General features: G+C 39.9%; 1 protein-coding gene across 2 annotated transcripts in view; it reads left to right on the top strand.

Moving 5' to 3' along the window:
- FGF14 (fibroblast growth factor 14) overlaps positions 1-23,142 on the top strand; it is a 606,232-nt gene extending 583,090 nt beyond the window's left edge. For both annotated transcript variants that reach the window (XM_075852440.1, XM_075852441.1), the window contains exon 5: positions 15,273-23,142. In XM_075852440.1, coding sequence (XP_075708555.1) covers positions 15,273-15,409 — 137 coding nt within the window. In that variant the 3' untranslated portion in view covers positions 15,410-23,142. The remainder of the gene's footprint in view (positions 1-15,272) is intronic.
- The last annotated feature ends 1,083 nt before the right edge of the window (positions 23,143-24,225 follow it).

Consider the following 24,225-nt stretch of genomic DNA (forward strand, 5'->3'; position numbering starts at 1 on the left):
GGAACAGCTGTCAATCAGTAGTGTGTGGGCGGGGTTTCTTTATGCCTCCTGGCAGTATTTAGGGTGGATTCACTTAAGGATTTTTAGGAGTTTTTAGTGCCGTTTTTATTGGCTTTTTTTCCCCACGTTTTTAGCAGCAAACAACGCTGCGGCTAGATGTTATCTTGAAGTCAATAGAGAAATATAAATTGCTCCACAAACATGTTTTTTTTTAGTGGTGTATTTTTTTTACTTGTGCAGCAAGCTTGGCTTTAGCATTTTTGTCAAAACATTTTTTGCATTTTTGTTCCATAGACCTCCATACATTTTTAATTTTTTTAAAAAATCGCATCCGTCAATCGCATCTGTCAAAAAATCGCATCTGTCAATTGCATTTTTTATAGTGTTTTTGGTGGTGTTTTTTCAGAAAAAAGCATGTGTCGCAGAGAAGAATCTTTGTGTGACATGATCTTTGAATCACATGATTTGCAATGTGACAAACACCACGTAAAAAAACGCGGGTAGTAAAACACTATTACCAACAAAAAAATGGCACCAAAAAAAACGCATGTACAATTTTACTAAAACACTGGTTTTTTAGAGGTGTTTTATTTTTTTGGGCTAAAAAAACACCACACAGGAAGTGTGTGAGTAACGAGCGTGATCGCGCTCGAGCGCAATCCCGCTCGTTTAATCCATTAAATGCCACAGTTAATAGCGACTGCAGCATTTAAATCGTTAGAAAGAGGGGGCAACCCCCTCTAGCACCTCATTGTGCCCCCCGCAATGCAATCACGGGGTGGCGATGGTTGCTATGACTGCCTGGGGGCCTGATAAATGCCCCCAGGTCCGCCATCTTTGTGCTCCTACTAAGCCCTGCCAGAGGGCTTAATAGAAGCCTGTCAGAGAAACGATATACTGCAATACATTAGTATTGCAGTATATCGTGCAAGCAATCCAACTATTGCTGATTGAAGTCCCCCTGGGGGACTAATAAAAAAAGTAAAAATTTGTATGATATATAATTTATTATGTAAAAAAAAAATTCAAAATTAACATTTAAAAAAAAAAACCTTTTCCTATTTTCCCCCTAGAACATAGTAAAAAAATAAATAAATAAGCATAATTGGTATCGCCGCGTCCGTAAACATCTGAACTATTACAATATATCATTATTTAACCCGCACAGTGAACACCGTAAAAAAATAAAATAATTGTAAACTCCAGAATCTCTATTTTTTGGTTCACCTCATCTCCCACAAAAAATGTAATAAAAAGTGTTCAAAACGTCGCATGAACCCCAAAATGATATCATTAAAAACTACAGCTTATCCCGCAAAAAATAAGATCTTAATCGACAGAAAAATAAAAAACTTATGGCTCTCAGAATTTGGCAACACAAAATAAATAAAAAAATTTACACTTCGTGTTTTTACTTGTAAAAGTAGTAAAACATAGAAAAAACTATATATAATTGGCATCGCCATAATCGTATTGACCCGCAGAATAAAGTTAACATGTTTTTTTAATTGCACAGTGAATTCCGTAAAATTTAAGCGCAAAGAACAATGGAGGAATCACTGTTTTTTTCATTTTCTACCCCATAAATATTTTTCTTTCCATTTCCTAGTATATTATATGGCACAATAAATGGTGCTACAAAAAACTACAACTAGTTCTGCAAAAATCAAGCCCCATAGGACTATATAGACGGAAAAATTAAAAAGTTATGGCTTTTGGAAGGTGGGGAGGAAAAAACGAAAATTCTAATCTGAAAGTTGTTTACGACGGGAAGGGGTTAATAGTATTTTTTGCATCATTTTTTGGTTGCCTTTTTTAGTACAGCCAGATGTTACATTAAAGTCTATAGTAAGATAAACCAAGTAATGGAGCTGCACAGTAAGGAAAAGTAAAAACTATTAAAGTATGAACTGGATTAAAAACTGATCACTGACACTGTCAAAAGAAGCAGAAAGAAAACATGGACAGCTAATTATGCTGTAAAAAAAAAAACATTTAACTTTTTTGACACCTTGCAGAAAACACTGACATTGATATTGGTCATTTGTCCAAATCACATGTCAAAGACAGAGAGCAGAAACGGCAACTTTCCTGATATGATTTAGGACTCTGCTGCCAGAATTAGAATTTAATGTGATAATAGCCTGGGAATCCAAATGACATTGAAGATTTTTTATGCCTTACTAAACTCCTGGGTGACACAATCAAATAACTATGAGAAATTAAAAAAGACAGAGGACATGAACCAAATACTAAGTGTAATACAAGAATATTTTCAGGAATCTCCACATTACCAATGATAAGCAGTATAAAAAATAATGGTACTTAAATGACTAGTTCATTTGGGTAAATAATAAAAATAGCTGTTCTCCAAAAAGATGAAAGCTGTCCCTCTAGTGCCACCTGTAGGTAGCTACCCTGTAGCCATAAGGGGTTGTCCGGGGTCCGCTCCTCTTCTCTTTCTACACAGCCCCTATTGGACAAACCATCAGCAGATTTGGCTCCCAGTACCATCTCTACGCTGATGACACCCAATTATATGCCTCTTCCCATGACATGACCTCTGCTCTAATACAAAACGCCAGTGAGTGTCTATCCGCTGTCTCTAACATCATGTCCTCTCTCTACCTGAAATTTTCTAAAACTGAGCTTCTTGTGTTCCCAACATCTACCAACCTACCTAAACCTGATGTCTCCATCGCAGTGTGTGGCACTACCATAACTCCTAGGCAGCAGGCCCTCTTTTTTCGGGCTATTTTTGATTCAGATCTTGCCTTTACTTTGCACATTCAATCACTTTCACGCTCCTGTCAATTTCACCTCCAAAACATCTCCAGAATCCACCCTTTTCTTCCCGTGGAAACAGCTAAAACTCTCATTGTCGCTCTGATTCACTCTCGTCTGGACTACAGTAACTCATTACTAATCGGTCTTCCACTCATTAAAGGGGTTTTCTACCTTCTAACAACTGATGACCTATCCACCAGATAGGTCATTAGTACATGATCTGTGGGGGTCCGACACCCGGGCCCCGCACAGATCAGCTGGTCCGGTGCCCTGTGCAAGTGAATAGGAGCTGACCTGCAGTTCGGAGCCAACTGCTTCCGGGCTCCATACATAGCATTATGACCCATAACATCCGGTGCCCACAGGCCACCGGAACAGCTTATCTGTGCGGGGTCTAGGTGTCAGACCCACACAGATGATATACTGATGACCTATCCGGTGGATATGTCATTAGTTGTCAGAAGGTGGACAACCCCTTTAAACTCTCACCTCTCCAATCGATCCTTAATGCAGCAGCTAGGGTCATATTTCTGACCAACCGCTACACCAATGCCTCTACCCTGTGCCAGTCACTGCACTGGTTGCCCATACCCTTCAGAATTAAATTCAAACTTATTACTCTCACAGACAAAGCTCTCCACAGTGCTGCACCTCCTTACATCTCCCTCATCTCTGTCTACCATCCTTCCCGTGTTCTAAGTTATGCCAACGACCTTAGATTAACATCCACCATAAGCCAAAGCTCCCACTCCCGTTTCCAGGATTTTTCTTGTGCTGCACCAGTTCTCTGGAATGTGCTACCCCAGACAATCGGATTAATCCCCAACATCCAAAGTTTTAAACGTGCCCTGAAAACACATCTTTTTAGACAGGCCTATAACATTCCCTAATCGGACTGCTTTAGCTGGCCCCCCTTTTACATTAGTCATGAGAACTTGACCCCTTCATTCAGCAGTATCCCCCACACTCCTTGCACCCTAATGGCCTTCATATCTGTCATACTCAGATACTGGTTGGTGACCAGCTCATGCAGCTTTATGTGTACTACTCCATATATATATAAAAGATGGCTGGACCATTTTACTTAACAAGCACTTTTTTTTACATTTTGTGTCTCCCTTATTTCCTCATAGATTGTAAGCTCTTGCGAGCAGGGTCCTCACGCCTCTGGTTTGAATTGTAAATTCGTTTTGTCAATATGTAATGTATAAAATATTACCTGTACATGTTCCCTCTGAAATGTAAAGTGCTGCAGAATATGGTGGCGCTATTTGAATAAAGATTATTATTATTATTAGAACCTATCCACAGTATAGGTCATGAGTATATATTCGGTGGGGTCTGACACCCGGACCCGCCACCGATCAGCTGCTCCGGCTGCCTCGGGTCACCGGATGTCCATGCAAGAAACAGATGGCTCCGGTCCAGGATAACGACCGAGCTGCAGTGCTACAGCTCTGCTCCTATTCAAGTGAATAGGAGCAGAGCTGCAGTTCTGCAGCACGACCGCTATGCAGTGTACAGAGCCATCTGCTTCTGGCTCCGAACTCTGCATACACAGCATATAATCCGGCACCTGGAGGCAGCCTGATCAGCTGATCGGTGCGTGGTCCGAGTTTCGGACCCCCATCGATCATATACTGATGACCTATCCTGTGGCTAGGCCATCAGTTGTCTGTGCCCAGACAACCCCTTTAATATCTCACCACAGGAGTGTCATAATATGTTTATACATGGCAGATTAGTTGCAGAATTTTCTGCGACTGTTCAAATTAGACCCAGTTCACATCTGTATTGGAGGCTCCATTAGAGGCCTCTGTCTAAATCTGGCCAAAAATACCGGAAACAATAGTGCAACAAGCTTCGCTACTGTTTCTGGTAAAACCATGGACACCACGATGGAAACCTGCCGAAACCTATTAAAGTCAATGGGTTCCGTCGAACAACGGAAATACCAACGCAGATGTGAACAAGGCCTTATCTGAGGGCTTGAAAAAATTCATGCATATACTGCAGAAACAGCCCTATTTAGCCCCATTGTATGGAATGGATTTTTAGTTGCAGAAATTTCTGTAATGTATCTGGTGCATGTGAACATAATCTTAGAAATCAATGATTTCCAAAAGACTGTAGTCAATCTTTACACAGATTTTTGACTAGCTGTTGTCTGAGTTATGCTCTAAGGCACCTTTATACATTTATTGATATTAAGTCTTCCATTGATATATTGGTAACCACAGGTAATTTGGGTAGAGGGACCATTTCCAATAGCACAATTTATAAAAACACAAAACTTTGGGATTCAAATTATGATTTGTCTACTGTATATTGGCATTAATGAAGTTACAATAAGTAGCAGGGGAGCAGAGGTAGCAGTCACACCTGGGCCCTGGTGCCTAAAGGAACCCAAAGGCACCTCTGCCATATAAGAAGGCACTAGTAAAATAAAAAGTCCATGGTGGGGGGGGGCTCTCAGGGCCGGCCTTAGGTTGGATGGCGTCATGTGCAGGACCCGCTATTGCTGCCCTCCACAAACCAAAAATAAACCACATATATAGACACACACATACTGGAACATATATATTGTACATACATAAAGGCACATATTCAGGCAAACAGGCAAATATATATACACACATTCTGGAATATTTACATACATAAATGTAAATATATATATAGACATACAGGCACACACACACACACACACACACACACACACACACACACACATATATACACACACACACACACACACACACACACACATATATATATACACACATATATATATATATACACACACACACACACACACACACACACACACACACAGAAAAGAACATATACAAATACAGAAAAGGCACATATATACAAGCACAAAGACACTTTCACATACAAACCCATATACAGTGAAGGAAATAAGTATTTGATCCCTTGCTGATTTTGTAAGTTTGCCCACTGTCAAAGACATGAACAGTCTAGAATTTTTAGGCTAGGTTAATTTTACCAGTGAGAGATAGATTATATAAAAAAAAATAAAAAAAATAACATTGTCAAAATTATATATATTTATTTGCATTGTGCACAGAGAAATAAGTATTTGATCCCTTTGGCAAACAAGACTTAATACTTGGTGGCAAAACCCTTGATGGCACGCACAGCAGTCAGACATTTTTAGTAGTTGATGATGAGGTTTGCACACATGTTAGATGGAATTTTGGCCCACTCCTCTTTGCAGATCATCTGTAAATCATTAAGATTTCAAGGCTGTCGCTTGGCAACTCGGATCTTCAGCTCCCTCCATAAGTTTTCGATGGGATTAAGGTCTGGAGACTGGCTAGGCCACTCCATGACCTTAATGTGCTTCTTTTTGAGCCACTCCTTTGTTGCCTTGGCTGTATGTTTCGGGTCATTGTCGTGCTGGAAGACCCAGCCACAAGCCATTTTTAATGTCCTGGTGGAGGGAAGGAGGTTGTCACTCAGGATTTGACAGTACATGGCTCCATCCATTCTCCCATTATGCGGTGAAGTAGTCCTGTGCCCTTAGCAGAGAAACACCCCCAAAACATAATGTTTCCACCTCCATGCTTGACAGTGGGTACGGTGTTCTTTGGGTCATAGGCAGCATTTCTCTTCCTCCAAAAACGGCGAGTTGAGTTAATGGCAAAGAGCTCAATTTTAGTCTCATCTGACCACAGCACCTTCTCCCAATCACTCTCAGAATCATCCAGATGTTCATTTGCAAACTTCAGACGGGCCTGTACATGTGCCTTCTTGAGCAGGGGGACCTTGCGGGCACAGCAGGATTTTAATCCATTACGGCGTAATGTGTTACCAATGGTTTTCTTGGTGACTGTGGTCCCAGCTGCCTTGAGATCAATAACAAGTTAATCCCGTGTAGTTTTCGGCTGAGCTCTCACCTTCCTCAGGATCAAGGATACCCCACGAGGTGAGATTTTGCATGGAGCCCCAGATCGATGTCGATTGACAGTAATTTTGTATGTCTTCCATTTTCTTACTATTGCACCAACAGTTGTCTCCTTCTCACCCAGCGTCTTACTTATGGTTTTGTAGCCCATTCCAGCCTTGTGCAGGTCTATGATCTTGTCCCTGACATCCTTAGAAAGCTCTTTGGTCTTGCCCATGTTGTAGAGGTTAGAGTCAGACTGATTATTTGAGTCTGTGGACAGGAGTCTTTTATACAGGTGACCATGTAAGACAGCTGTCTTTAATGCAGGCACCAAGTTTATTTGGAGCTTGTAACTGGTCTGGAGGAGGCTGAACTCTTAATGGTTGGTAGGGGATCAAATACTTATTTCTCTGTGCACAATGCAAATAAATATATATAATTTTGACAATGTGATTTTCTTATTTTTTTTTAATATAATCTATCTCTCACTGGTAAAATTAACCTAGCCTAAAAATTCTAGACTGTTCATGACTTTGACAGTGGGCAAACTTACAAAATCAGCAAGGGATCAAATACTTATTTCCTCCACTGTATACCCACAAAGGCACTTATATATATAGTGCCAAAAATGTAGTAGATGTTACCTGCAGTTCTATGTAACACCACAAATAAACACTATTGACTCTCTGAGATGAGATAATGTAATAGCTGTTACCTGCAGTCCTATGTAACACCACAGATAACTCAGTAATAACTCTCTGAGTACAGATCAAGTAGTAGATATTACCTGTAGTCCTATGTAATACCACATATAAACACAGTGGTAACTCTCTGAGTACAGATAATGCAGCTGATGTTACCTGCAGTTCTATGTAACACCACATATAACACACAGTGATAACTATACCCACACAGGCACCTATAAACACACACAGAGGTGTATATATATTGTAGCAGTGCAGCTACTGGACAGGGCAGAAACTCAGGTTTTAAGCAACCAGGGAGCATGTACAGCAGAGAGGGTTTTCTCTGCTGTTGCTTGGGTGTAAAGCCTGGAATAGGGCCTGGTTTGCTGGAGTGTGAAGGAGAAGGGCGGGCTTCCACTCCATACAGACAGTCCATGTATTGGGCTATCTGATGAGCCTAGTTAGGCTTCACCTGAGACGGCTCTTTAATTCAGGTGTGTACAGTTCACACAGGGCTCTCAGTCTGGGGAAGACAGGCATGCTAGCCTGTGAGAGTCACCACTGTGTGAGGTAAAGCTGTGAAGGTTTTGAGGTGCTGGGCACAAGGCTCAGTGTCACATAGTGAGGGACACTGAATGTGTTAGTTAGAGGCTGGACGCCCTAGGGTTTATTTTGTATGTTTATTGTTGTACCACTGATTGCTGTTGTGAAGACAATAAAGCTAGCTGCGGCTGGTTTAAAACCTTTTACTCAAGGAGTTGGAGTGAACTTTCTATGTGTGCCAACCATCTCACCTGGGAGATGGCGATCCCATGAGCTAAGTGGTCCCGAGGATGTCACAATATATATAACTATCTATATATATATATATATATATATATACATACACAAACACACGCACGCGCACGCACACACACACACACACACACACACACACACACACACACACACACACACAATGATATACACACACAGAACCATATATACAGGGTGGGCCATTTATATGGATACACCTAAATAAAATGGGAATGGTTGGTGATATTAACTTCCTATTTGTGGCACATTAGTATATGGGAGGGGGGGAACTTTTCAAGCTGGGTGTTGACCATGGCGGCCATTTTGAAGTCGGCCATTTTGTATCCAACTTTAGTTTTTCAATGGGAAGAGGGTCATGTGACACATCAAACTTATCGAGAATTTCACAAGAAAAACAATGGTGTGCTTGGTTTTAACGTTACTTTATTCTTTCATGAGTTATTTATGTCATTATGGGTGTCAGGTCCGAGCATTCCTAGATGAACAGTTTCCTGGAAAGTGGATTGGTCGTCGTGGGCCAGTTGAATGGCTCCCTAGGTCTCCCGATATGACCCCCTTAGTCTTTTATCTTTGGGGTCATCTGAAGGCAATTGTCTATGCTGTGAAGATACGAGATGTGCAGCAACTGAAACTACGGATACTGGAAGCATGTGCTAGCATTTCTTCTGCGGTGTTGCTATCAGTGTGTGAAGAGTGGGAGAAAAGGGTTGCATTGACAATCCAACACAATGGGCAGCACTTTGAACACATTTTATAAGTGGTCAGAAACTTGTAAATAACTCATGAAAGAATAAAGTAACGTTAAAACCAAGCACACCATTGTTTTTATTGTGAAATTCTCGATAAGTGTGATGTGTCACATGACCCTCTTCCCATTGAAAAAACTAAAGTTGGATACAAAATGGCCAACTTCAAAATGGCCGCCATGGTCAACACCCAGCTTGAAAAGTTTCCCCCCTCCCATATACTAATGTGCCACAAACAGGAAGTTAATATCACCAACCATTCCCATTTTATTTAGGTGTATCCATATAAATGGCCCACACTGTACATTAACACAGAGTCATACTAGTATATACACATGCAGACACATATATGCACACACAGACACATATACACACACACACACACACACACACACACACACACACACACACACACACACACATACTGGAGCATATACACATTCAAATACAAACACATGCACAAATATATTGGAACATATACACATACAAACACAGACACATATACACACATAGGCACTTACCATCTCTCCTTGCTGACAGGCTCACATGTTTCTTGCAGGAGCCGGCAGTGGGCGGAGCCCTTGCTGCCTTCTGCTATTATTTCCTCTGTGTGTGTGTAACTAAGAGCAGAGGACAGAGCAGAGGCAGAGCCCAGTGGCGGCCCCTACACGCCGGCTGGCCCTGTTCTAAAGTTTGCAATGGGCCCAGGTGCTTCAAGCTATGTCTCTGGTAATGAGGACCTGTTAGCTCTCCTGTCATACGAAGTGACCAGTGTCAGGGTAGGATAAATATTTAATCATGGTATTCCCAAATGGCAGCAGGTCCTGACAATCTGGTTTGTCAGTATATTATTTTTAGCAGAAAGGAAGAAGGAGAGTGACCTGTACCTAATTGTGCAGTATTTTTTTTACTGATTTAGAGATACAAATGATGGTAATGCACTTACAGTATACCAAACAGGACAAGGCTCGTCCGAATAGGGGATCCCCCGTTTCCTTTACTACCCTAGAAAATGGGAGAGGCAGTCCGAGAGAAAGATCCCCAATTGTATTTGTCTTATTTTATGTCTATATTACTGATCCATAAAATAAATTTAACTATAGCTCTACATTTTGCATTTGCCTAATTGCTTCCCCAGGAGCTTGATATGGGGCTTTCCATTTGGCTTCAGTCAACAGACTGAAGCTCTCCTGACATATCTGTCTTAGTAAATACTTGTATTTCTCATCAAAGATAATATGCTCCAGGTTTTTTATTTTAACTCTGGACAGGGTTCTTCCTTCTGGAAATGTACAAATAAATTGACAACATAGTGTTACCATTCCCCTTGTTAATAGGGTGTATCCCTACAAAGCTGGACATTATCCAACAGTGCTGACAGCAGGGGTGGATTTGGAACTTAGAGTAGCCCTGTAAAAAATCTAAAAGTGGTCTCAGGTTGTAGGTGCATCCAAATTTGCAGCAGGCGGGACCAGCGGGGTAAATAAACTGTTAGCCGTAACCACAATGTTGGCAGGTACCTCCAAACAGTGACTGGATAACACCAGTGGCTATAGGGGTCACAGCGGTCGCAGTTGCGACTGGGCCCCTAAGCCTGGGGGGCCCACGGGTCCCCATTGCCATACAGCATGTTTCCTAACTAAATCTTCTGTGCCGTGAAGCCGGCACTTCCTGGTTACGGTCACATGGTACACTTAGTGTACCATGTGACCGTGTTGTCATGTGACACGTCTTCCAGACAGAGCAGAAGAGTCGGTGCGGAGGACTCCAGGTAAGCTGCAGTGTAATGTAATGTATTGTGTTGTAATGTATTGTGTTGTAATGTATTGTGTTGTGTTGTGATGCCTTGTAATGTATTGTGTTGTTTGCGGTGGAGAGGGAGGGGGGCGTTAAATCACAGCCCCCCCTCCTCTCTCCACCGCAAACTGCAAAATACAGTATAGTACACATGAGTGTATGAGAGCGGGGCTGCGGCCGTGTAATACAGTCACTGCCCCGCTCCTGAGTCCTGACATGTGCGCGGGGTCAGGATGATATGATGCGGCCAGCGCTGCACTAATGATCTGCGGCACTGAAGACAGAACATGGCGGGCGCGCTACAAAACACCCCCATGTTCTGTCTTCAGTGCCTGAACCGCCACTCATTAGTGCAGCGTCGGCCGCATCTCCTCATGCTGACCGCGCGCACGCACTTAATGTCAGGAGCGGGGCAATGGCTGTATTACACAGCCGCAGCCCCGCTCTATAACGGCGGAGATCAGAGAAACCTCTCATCTCCGCCGCTATTCTCCTGAATGCTGCGATCAAAGCTGATTGCAGCATTCAGGGGAAAATGAGAAGGGGGGATGCCCCTGGATCGCATCACAGGGAATTCCCTGTGACGCGATTAAGGGGCATACCATATATGGGCAGACAGCCCAGGGTCCATTGAAGGACCCCAGGGCTGTCTTACCATATTTCCTGTTGTTAGGGCATACTGAGGTATGTCCTAACAACTGCCTGTGCACTATACATACACAGGATAATGTACTGGCATATAGCTATAGGCCAGTACATTGAAGTTTAAAAATAAAGAAAAAACAAAGTAAAGTTAAATAAAAAAAATACACATACACCTTTTTTACAATAAACATTAAAATAAGTCTCAATGCATAAAACATACACATAATCGGTACTGGCGCGTAATAACCTGCACAACTATTTTTTTGCATCATTTATGATGTGTACTCTGTAAAAAAATAAAATTGCTTTCTATCACTTGGGCCCCATTCACACGACCGTGCCCGCAATCACGGCCCGCGATTGCGGGCACGGCCGGCCGCCGACTGCCACCTGCATTTTCGGGCCGTGCTCCCATACAAAGTAAGGGAGCACGGCCTGCAAAATGCAAAAGAACGGACATGTTCCATAATTTTCGGAACATTTCTATGGCACGGACACCAATCCGTAGCGCTTCGGAAATGTGTCCGCGCTCAATGAAATTGAATGGGTCCATTTTTCGGACCGCAGTTGCGGTCCGCAAAAATGGAGGTTATTTACGGTCGTGTGCATGGGGCCTAATTGTGAGGCACAAGGTGCGATGATGAATTTAACCTCCATGTGCCTCACATTAATAGTAATTAACCCCATCATGTACCTCACACATTAACCCATTATAACTGAGAAACATGATGGGGTTAATTACTATTAATGTGAGGCACATTCAAAATTCATCACACCACGTGCCTCACATTAGAAAACGAAAGAACTTTTTTTTTTTTTTATTACTGTTGGCAAAGTAAACGAAGTATCGGTATCGAAATCCAAATTTTGGTATCGTGACATCCCTACACTGTGGGTCGCGTCCCCCTGGGGGTTCGTGAGTCACTCACCGAGGTCCCATTTCCAATCAATGCTGGAGCAAGGAGCTGACATCTCCTTGATCCAGCATTCCCTGTGCCCTGAGCGGCTTGACACAGGCTGGCGGGATGTAGCGACATCATCGCGCCTGCCTGCGCTGAGTCACTCATAGCACAGACCGGAGGAGGCGAAGGATCCTCCACCCGACGTGGGAACGGGGATAGGTAAGTAATTATGCTATTTTTATATTATGCACATATGGGGGCATTATACTGTATGGGGAGCTGATATTGGGGGGGGGGGAATTATACTGTATGGGGGGCTGATATGGGGGGGCATTATACGTTATGGGGCATTATACTGTGTGGGGGCAGCTATGGGAGCATTATACTGTGTGGGGGCATTATACTATGGGGGCTGTTGGGCAAGGCGTCTGGGCATAGGCGCACGCAGGGGTCTGATGATGATGGTGGTGTTGGGGAGTGGTAGGGGGGCCCAAGCTGAATTCTTGCACCCGGGCCCATGAGCCTTTAGCTACGCCCCTGGATAACACCATTATACCGTAACTATATAATACCAACATACCATGACTGGATAACACCACCATACCGTATCTGTATAATACCACCATTGATTTGATAAAACCCCTATACTGTGACTAAATATCATCACCATACCGTAAAAAAAAAACACCACCATACAGTGACTGGATAACAACTCCATACTGTTCTTTAATAATAACACCATATTGTGACTGGGTAACACCACCATACCGTGATTGGGTAACACCACCATACTTCAACTAACTAACACCACCGTACAATGCCTAAATGACACCATCATACCGTGATTGGATAACACCACCATACCGTGACTAAATAACACCACTAAATTGTGACTGGTTAACACCACTAGACTGTGACTGAATAATACTGCTGCTAAATAAAAAAAACACTACAGGAATTCCAAAATTACCATCGTACTGTAAGTGAATATTACCATACAGAGACTGACCGCAGTGACTCTGCAGACTAGAAATATTTATAAAATACTAATACAGGCAAATGCAGAATAAACAATTTATCCAGTTTCTCACAGGTGATGTCTTCTCAATTTGGAATTGTTCGCTTTCCCCATCTTCTCCATCTGATTCAGAGCGCCATGATGACATCTTCCAGCAACAACTCGCGTCTGCAGTGTTTGCCAAATAGACATCTTTGGCTTCATGCTTTCCCAGCAGATCACCACACTTTTCACATGCCCCTTAATGTGCCATACTGCTATTACCCCTAATAATGTGTGTTCTGTGATGTTCAGTGCCCCAAATACTGTGCCATCCTGCTGTTACCCCTAATAATGTGTCTGCTGTGATACTCAATGTCAGTAAATACTGTACTGCAGTAAAAGACAGTGCCTCACAGTAAATAGTACCATATACATAGTGCCCCACAGTAACTAGACCATGCAGAAAGCAGCCTAGTTTGTATTTGCTTACAGTAACTCAATAAAAGATACATACTTATGTTTATTGCTGTGAGAACTAACTGAATGACCATAACTTCAATGAAGAAATTGTCCTGCTGTTTTTAAATATGATGAATGGATTTAACATAGAATACTGCAGCATGAAATAATGGATAAAAAAAAGTTTCATAATCTCCAAAAAATATTGTGGTTTTGTATTAAATATTGTTTCTACATTAAAAGAGTTGTCCCACGACAACCCCTTTTTTACTTTTATAACCTGTCAGTAATTCGGCTCATTTAACTGTTTCCGACAGCCTCATTCAAGTCTAGAGAGACGGAAAGTACATTCTTGTTCTGCTCTCTAGTCGAGAACGGAAACTAAGGACATCTCGTACTCAGCAACTGTCTCCTACGTCTGATTGACAGGTTATTCAAGTAAAAAGGGGCTGTCATGGTAAAACGCCTTTAAGATTTATCTCAGCTCTATTTCCTTCGCTCCTTTGTTGTGCTATTTTTATTTCTGCCTTTGAATTCAGTGATTTTGTGTTTTCTTTTTTGCAATCAGCATGAAATTAAATGCGAATGTGATATGTGGTCTCTGTTCTCACACTACAGTTTTTCACCTCTGAGTTTCACCCATGTGCGTCCAGTTTTCAAGGATCCCCGTTCCTAAGGCCTCATACACACAGCTTTATTATGAATCTGTATTGTACAGATCTTTAATAGATCAGCTTTATATGGGCACATACTGTACCTTCAAGTGCCTCCAATTGTACGCATGCTGTACAAGTATTCTTACCTTAAGAAGGCACCATACACCAGCCTAGAGACTCTAGGTGCCGCCATATAGGTACCCTGCACGTGCTTTTGTCAAGCAGAGGAGCCCTTAAGTGGATATTCTGAGGTACACCAATGATTCTGTTGTACTGTTCTGGCATACTACTGAAGCTTGAACTTGTGACCATACCCATCACATCTACATAGTACAATGCTGTATTTATAGTCTAGTTGTATGATTATAGCGTTATCTACATAGCTGAACATTAATTATTATATTTTATAATTATCACAACATGTCTTGGGCATCACTCAGTTATAAAAGGTAATTGAATTTTGTGAATTCAGTAGTGATAAAGCTCCTTGGTATATGTTACTGATATCTACTGTATATCCTAGAGCTTAATCTGAAAATGTTGTTCTGATTATTAGATTTCGGTATCTGGTAATAAGATATTACATAGCCTAAAGGAAACTCTATTTAGTTTTCGTTATAATTCAAATCAGGTCCTAAAAATATCATTCTATTTTTCATGGACTACGAAACAGTAATTATTTTTCATTAAAAAAAATGCAAAATTTTTAATGGATATCTATCTATCTATCTATCTATCTATCTATCTATCTATCTATCTATCTATCTATCTATCTATCTGTCCATCTGTGTGTCTTTCTCATTTCACTTGCTAAACTATCTGAAACCGTTACAATGTATATATTTCAAGCTTGCTTTCTTTATTTCAGTTGCCATGTACAGAGAACCGTCCTTGCATGATGTTGGAGAGACAGTGCCAAAGGCCCGTGTGACACCAAGTAAAAGCACAAGTGCAGCTGCAATAATGAACGGGGGCAAACCAGTCACTAAGAGTAAGACATCATAGCCAGACCCCCAAGGTTGTTGTGACTTACTGAGCCCTTGGCACACTTGAGCATTTATCCACACCAGACTGTCCACACTCCAGTGTTTGTAGACAAAAAGTGAACTACGCACTGGCTCTTTGCTGTTTCGGAAACCAACATGTTGAAGATGGATAAAACTCAGTGTGTACCTCCTCCCTCCACAAGAAGAAACCTGGGGAACCAGCTAAACTCAGACCATGGAATGCCCTACCAGATATGGAATGCCTTTTTTAATATCTTATCTGTGACTGTGACACTTCATGTGAATGACATACTTCACAAGTACACTTGATACCTTGCCTGCTGCCAATTACCCTAACCCCCTTTTGAGTCCAATTACAGCGAAATCCATATGTTTAAGTTCTATTTTGTAGCACACAAATATTAAGTAATTTCTAGTTAGACGCTGTAAAACTGCGCTATAATGGATTTCTCTAACCTTTTTTACGAGGCTGCTTGCAACAATGTCTGTGACCTTTTGCAGGGATTGCGTTCCTCTAGAACTTGAATGTTTCAGGTGGCTTAGTTCTGAAAGCAATCAGGGAATCAGGAAGCCTTCAAAAAGCTCTTCTAAACCATGTCTATAATGAGTAGGACATATATACTGGTCAAGTGTGGCAACAGGTTTTGTGCTGTGCAGGTTGGCGTTAAATACTAGAGGGACATATGTCAAACACACCCAGTGGGAAGTAGGCTGCGACTAGTGTTTGACACTCCCTATACTTTCCTTTTTGTGTGTGTTTTATACATATCACAGGCTTGCTGGTAATGGTAACATTTGCCTTAGCCAGTAAGCAAGACCCACTTGTTTTTTAAGATGGTGGGTCCATAGAACTCTGTAGGCCTTGTAGGCCTGAATTAAGGCTCATTTTTCATCTATGATTCCTCATGATAAAATAAATATATATATATATCAATATGATTAACAAATGTTCCGCTACCTACAGTAATTCTCCTTTGAAAAATGTAGTCCTTCCTGTTTTTTATTAAATTGCACCTGTAGCCCACTCACAGAGGAGGCAGATATTTCATGGGCTAAGCCAAACCACCAGAACTGAGCCTATTGATTCACTAGTGCCTCGGTGATGCTGCAAGTAACTAGTGGGTTTATAGGTTAAGTGCTGGTCCAGCTCACCAAATGACTGTCTCATGTTTAAGGTCATTCCCATCTCTGGCGGTTCCTGCAGTTTTATTTTGCTTAGCATGGGCACGTTGTTTGTTGTGTCCCTTTTTTGCAACAGCAATGCAAGTTCTGTAGTAACTTATAATAATTTGATATTTCCTGTTTGATAAGACTGGACCAGTAAATTAAATATTTTAGGTAAGCATGCAAAGTCCAGTGATCTTAATTTCCATACCAAATCTTACACACTCCTAATACTTTCAGGAACCAGAATTTACATGATAAAGGTGCCTTGCTTAGGTTGTGGCATATTTTACACAAAACCAGAACTTTCAAGCGAACCAGAAGTCATAAGGTGCCTACTGTATGTCTGTCACGTGAAGTGTTTTTCACAATGGCAATTGGTTCCTCACATATAATAATTACTACACTTTGTGGGTTGTTCACCCTATCCGAGATATCGGCAAGGTCATTCTGTAGCATAGGTAGGACATGCGTCCATGAGAATCGCATACAGGACCAAAATGACCTTCTTGTCTGGAAACCTTAGGTGGGGCAAATTTACTAATCTGTTTTTCTTTCCTAATTGGCATAAACGGGTATATTTTCCTTTTTTCACAATCTCCTTTGCACTGTGTCTGTGAGAAACATTGTATTATAAATTCTTGTCTTTCTTTTCTTTTATTCATGGTGTCTTCTACCTGTTTATGAAAACAACATATTTGGCTTATGAAAGATTTATTGTCAGTCGTCTCATTCTAAAATTTTCACGATGATTTAAAGAGAGCTGCTCCGACTGTTCAGAAGAAATTTGCTGTGCTGCTAGTCACAATACACAAAGCCTAATCACCACTTTCACGTTATTTCATGTAGATAGAAATGCTTGTTCCCGTCATGATAGTGAAGCTGAAGCACATTAGCAAAGATCCTCTTCTATGTTCATACTTAGCGACATGAGTAAAATTGCACAACATGTTTCAATATAACCTATGTGGGGCTGGTGTCCCGACGTCAGATACGTATTCCTAGTTCATTGTCATTCGAAAAAACTCTACATGACGGGCTGCGTGCCCAGAGAACCAGTTGACTGGTTGAAATCAAGGCTGAATTTATTTTTGTAAATGACTAATATGTTATATGTGAATGTGAATCTTTTTTGTTTATTATGTTTATACGGGTTGTGTAAGAAATCATTTTTTTCTTTCTGAATGGATGTCCTATTGGATTTTTATTTTCTGTAGTACAATTACACATTTGTTGTCTGTGTATATTTTCTTAGTTTTTCTTAATTTAATGTCTCATCTGTTGCATGGGAAGAGTGTGTTGATGATCTGCATGTAGTAAGCTATGTGTATTAAGACGCGTTGGTATGTGTTACTAAATTTACATACATACAGTATATGCAAAGCGTTTGTCGGCATTGTACCGTTTGTGTTTATTATCATTTGTTGTATACACAATTGCAACATATTTAATAAAAGGATTTATACAAAGATGGAATAAACCAATTCACCAATTTTCATATAGTAGAACATTCAAAAAGGGCTTGCACCAAACACAATTAAAAGTCATCACAGGCAAGTCATATTTACTATAAAAAATGTTTCCCAAAACATACCAAAGAGTGTAATAAAATTATGTTTATCCTCATGTTATGTGTCTTTGAGAAGATGTAATTGCGGGTGGGAAGATATTGACCACAAATGGAAATACAAATCAACTTTAAAATGTAATGTGTATTACGTGCTGAATAGTAGAATTATATTGTTAATTTTGTAATTACATATGGAAACTTATACTCTTCCAAACATGCATGTCGGTGCACAGTCCCAGAATGCACATACGTTTGTCATGTATGATTCTAACTGTATTGTTAAAACCCCCACTCATTGCAACAGAAGCCTATTTTCCCTTGCAAAGAAGTTAGAATGGGATAATTGGGTTTAGATATAGAATTAATATCTGTTTGTACAATCTTGTAACAATGGAATGTTATCATTATACATCAACAATTATTTTCTTATTAAACGTTTTTTCTGATATATTTGTTTAAATTAAGAATACTTTAATCGGTTATTGTTATTAACAGGCTTGTCTGAGATTAGTAAAACGGGTGCACTTTTTTTTTTATATAGAAATAGTACAATTCTTTTGTGCCATGGGCTGTGTTTGGTATTGCTGCCCATTCATTTGAATAGGACTGAGCTGCATTACCAGACAAAGCCCATGAATAAAGTGCCGCTGTTAATCTCAAACAATCTTTTTAATTAATCTTTTTCCTCGGAGGTAACGCATTATTTTTTGTTTTGTTTTGCCAATTTCTCTTATAATATGCAATTTTATAATATTACAATGCTGTAACTGACAGTCGGAGGACAATTCTTCATATGTTTCTTCTGTGGATGTAAAATCTTCATACATTATACAGTGAGATAATACAGCATTTCTACCAGGGAAGGAAAATGTAATGATCTAAAGGCCCTGTTCCGAGGGCAAATGAGTGGCGGAACGAGCGCTTGTACAAATGCTCGTTCCAGATGCTTGCCCTGTAAACTGGGCAGCTATCAACTGTAAAAAGAGAAAATGCACGTTTGTCGGCTGATTGCATTGTTTATACTGCTGAAAACATGGTTGATTTTCGGCAGAACATCTCCTTATGTAAACAGGGGATGTGCAGTCGACAAAATGCAATCTGTATGGGGACGTACAATCATATTAACGTTCGCTCCATAAACAAAACAAGAACCGATCAATATGCTGTTATCGGCAATCGGATCTCGTTACCGGGCAGAAAATCTGCAAGTGTAAAACCACCCTTAAAAGGGGTTAGCTGGTTTCGAAAACCCATTTTCAAATTAATTGAAGAGGTCACCCATTCAGCTCAACAAAAAAAATAGACTTACGAAAGTCCAGTTCAGATTACTAAGAGAATAGACATATCCCCCCCCAACCCCAAAAAAAAATTCAATCCACAAACTGAAGAATTCAGGGTCATCTATATCATAACTAAATGTATAAAAATTGAAAAAGACTGTAAAAATAGGCAGATTGCTTGACTCGTGCTATTGTATAAACATTATAGAAAGTAGAACTGTAAAAGAAACTTTTAGGGATGAGCAAATTTCCCAAAGTTTGTTTCGGGTCCGATCCAGTGTGAATAAATTTGCTGCTAATCATAAGTGCCCCGAGTGTCTGACTCACTGATATCTTCTAGGGCTCACGCGATTGGCCACTTTATGTTTATGTTCAGTAATGCGTGGGAAACAGCATTATGAGCCACTTACTAATACAGCCTTCTCCACAAATTGTATGACATTCTGAACATGGCCACTGATGGAGGGGCACATGACCGGGCACAGCCATCAGCGGCCTCCATTTAATAATCGGCGATCGCCATTATTTCGCGATTCACGTTCCACAAATTCCAAAAGATTCAGATTTTGGCGAATACAAAAATATGGGCTAAATTGGATTTGTGTTGAATCTATTCGCTCATCTGCAGAAATTATACAAGAATATTCTTAATTTTCAAAAAAAACTTACAAAAATGCCTATTTTTAAATATTTTTGTTACAAATATTTGTATAAAATAAGGGTCATACCTCTCCGGAGAAAGACATCATTTAGTTTAGTTCATTTAACATAAAAAAATAAGAAAAATTAGTAAGTGAACTAACACATTTAGCCATTGGTTTATATCAGGACACTGAGGTAATTAAAAACCCTGTGTAAAATGGACCTAATTATATAATATAACTAATGGTAAATCATAGACTTATATTCCAAGCCCTCCGCTATATTATTATATTTAATGGTAATTATATAGAATATTTATTTAATGACTGTAAATAAAATATAATACATAAAGTTAATTCACATTGGTGAGGAAGTTCCACTCCTCTCATCTCTATTATTATTGTGACTAATTGATTTACTTCAGGCATAGTTCTTGTGTCCATCTGCACACCGCCAGTAGTCAACTTCATGTTCCTCTCCTGCTCCTCTGGCTATCTCATCCCTGATGGGCTGCAGGAATAGCTTTTCTTCTCTGATTGGCTGAGCACCAACCAGTAAATTGAGGCCACCTCATCCTTGATTGACTGTCAGGATAGCTCTCCTCTCTGACAGACAGCCAAAAGTTAACGTTGTGTTCAAGTTTACTTGTTTACAATGATGTCTATCCATGTAAAAATAAATTATAGAGTATTGCAGTTTTTCACATTTGCTAACATCTAGTGGCCAGACAGGTAAAACTCCAGACTGGTACAAAGAGTATTATTTTTACATCCTTCTGTTAAACTATATGTTACCACTACTAGTATTTGGAGGGTATCTGAAAGAATAACAGAGCTATTTTACTGCGAGGCCAAGATAGGAAGCAAAACAGTGGGTACAGACCTGAGTCAGGGGGCAGGGTTATCTATGGAGGACTGGCAAGGTCACTGGCCATCTCCACTACCACAATCCATAAATTCTTGTGTAAAGTATAATATGTTGTGAAAGGAGGGTGGTAAGCGGTTCCTTTGAGGATTGCCTTGAATAAATACATAAATACAGAATAACCCAAAATAAATTCATATAAAATAATTGAATTAAGAAAAATGCAATACCATGCACTAATAATACATTATTATTTTAAAGTAGCTAAAATTGACATCACTGTCCTTTTAAAATGAAATTGCAAATGGTTTTTCGCAGACCCTTCTAACAAAAATGGATTGTCCAAAGTAGATAACCATTTTAAATATTATAGGTAAAAATCTTTAGTTTCACTGTTTAGTAAATGTATATAATACAGTTCTACAGCTCTGCCATAATCCTTAGTTAATAGATTCTTTATGTTGTTTATTTGACTAAAATAAAGCATGTAAAGAACAGAGCTGAATGTCAGGAAACAATGCCTTTGGCTTCCCTGCATTTTGTCATTCCAGAGAGGTTGTGTATGTCATTGTTGCTTTACTGAGACAATGGTATTTGTCTGCTATGGATCATTCACTGTACACAATATAGCTTAGGGATAAGAATAGAAATGTCAAATGAACACAGGAAAATTATACTTATGCTTTATTTTGTGTGTTTTTGAAATATTAAACAAGAAATCCAACATGACATTGCATCGCAGAGGACTTACCTGAAGCCCTACAATTTTATTTTATTTTGTTTTTATTTTTTTATACCACTAGTGTGAGCCTTTGGCTCAGGTGGCTGTACAAGTTAGTCCTGTTGGTTCAGGATAAGGAAACTCAAAAAACAAAACTGTCCAACATTTTTAAATATATCAAGTCCCTGCACAATTTTTAATGGGGCCCTCAACAGTTGTCATACCTGTAAACGTGGGGTTCCCCGCTTTCATCTTGAAGTTAGATTGGCTGGCATTCAGCACTGTTTTAGAACACGTGAACATTTAGGGTTTGTCCAGACGTAACGGAATTGCTGCAGAAAATTTCTGCAGCAACTCCATTGAAAGTAGCAGACTTTTCGCTGAGGCAAAAACACACAATTTCCTGCATTTTTAACTTCAGAAAATGGCGCGTATTTTGCTATGTTTTTCACAATGCTGGGAGATGGCGATATCTCCTCTGAAAAACGCAGCAATTTAGTCCACTCTCCACAGCGGGGATTGACATGCTGCGGTCCGAAAAATAAGAGATTTGTTAAATCTCACGCACTTTGATGCTACTGTATTCTGCTGCATATTTTCCATCTGCAATTCCGGACGGAAAATACGCAACGATTCTCTGCAGCCAGTCTGATAAGTGTAGCCACTGAGATCTGACATTGTACCAGTGTAGTTACTTTGTATGCAATTGTCAGATTGCATTATTTATCCTTTAATATGTCTTCAGGGATGGTTACCTTCCCCGACCCCTCATAAACATGTATAATCTGGTCCAAGAGTGAATGTTTATTTCAATAGGGAAGTAAGACGCTACCAGATAACACTAGCCGTGCTTATCTCCTCGAAATCCAACATGCCAGATCCTTTTTTTTCCCCCAACGATAAACTTGAAGAACAGTCAGACTTCTCCAGTATATATTATGTGGTTGGGCAATCCTTTTGAAATTGGCGGGAACCTCCAGCTTTAACATTACATTAGAATATGTAAGATAGAGGGGAGACCAGGACAGGACTTCTAACTTCCCAAGGTGAGCGATGTACACTGCACTATGTTTCCTCCCAGGATAGTTTGCAATATATCTACCAAATTACTATGAAACTTGGAGGAACTTGGACCAAAAGGCATTTATGAAAAGCAACACAAAAACAGAGTAGAGGAGGCAACATAACACTATTCAACTCACTGCTTTTTTGACCTGCACTTCAAAGATGGCTTCTGTAATCTGCACAAAATGTGCAAAGGTAACCCCCAAAATGTCAGGTAACCTGCTGAGGGGAAATGACATCCATATGACTAACATGTAATTGTAGATATTTGGACTTGGAAATGTTTTATACTATCACAGAAAACACAAAATAATTTGTCATAAGTTTTGTCATCCATGTTCATTGACACACACACAAACACACACACACACACACACACACACACACACACACACACACACACACACATATATATTTATATATAACATGCATACATGACTAGCAAGTGCACATTATAAGCTTCTGTAATATGTTACATGGTCGGAGGGTAGATTTTAAAGCTTTCTTCAAAGTGGAGAATGATTTTCTTTACTGACATCTAACATGTTTTGTTCATGTATTGTCCCTTGTTTGAAATGTTGTCATGTTTTAGAATTCAATAAACCTTCTTTTTTCTACTGAAGTCAATTTTCTAAAGAATGATGATATATCGCATGTACACAGAAAGTAATAAAATAATAGTATAATATTCTCATATATGAAATCATTTCGGATTATAAACTTGCATACAGATGGAGATGGGTCATGAAATGTTAGTACCGAGAGAGTGCTAAATGTGTTGTTGAACTGTTTCTTTTGGTTTAATTTGAGACCTATGGAAAAACACAGATAACACATGGTGACAAATTCAGCTCAGCTACATTAATAAACTTGGCATTCAATATGTTAAGTATTCCATATGAGTATGTATAGTTGGAATAAACTGCATAATGTAGCAACAAGATCAGCAAAATTAAGTTACATTGAATTAGGCCTCGTGAACACAGACATATTATGGCTCTGCAGAAGCTCCAAGTCCTTGGGCCTGTACTGTACATACAGGCTCAAAGAGTTCAATGTCATATGGAGGCACACAGAGGTTTTCCTGTTGATACATATGGAGAAATTGTACACATGTTCCATAGGAAACCATGTTATAGAGACATATTTAGAGTATAAGACATAATTATAAAGTGAATTCCAGTGAGAGCCCCCTCATCTTCTGTACACACGCAGGGGCACATTTAGGGGGGGTTCCTAGTGCCTTTAACCCCCATCTGAGCTGTTCATGACAAACCAAGTTAAAGAAGCAGTTTTTTTAAATATATATATTATTAGGTATCTATCCTCCCAATATATATATACTCACCGAGTATTACTTTATTTAATTATTCCTTTTTCTATCTGAATTCTTCTCTTCAGTCGGATCATGTGACCTCACTCTGACCTGCTAAAATCTACAGCAGTTAATGTAGATAAGAGTCAGCCTCTTCGCTTCCTGATTTATGGACTGTACCAAACAGGTTCTC

This window comes from Rhinoderma darwinii, chromosome 2 (genome assembly GCF_050947455.1).
Source record: "Rhinoderma darwinii isolate aRhiDar2 chromosome 2, aRhiDar2.hap1, whole genome shotgun sequence".
NCBI classification, from domain to species: Eukaryota; Metazoa; Chordata; class Amphibia; order Anura; family Rhinodermatidae; genus Rhinoderma; species Rhinoderma darwinii.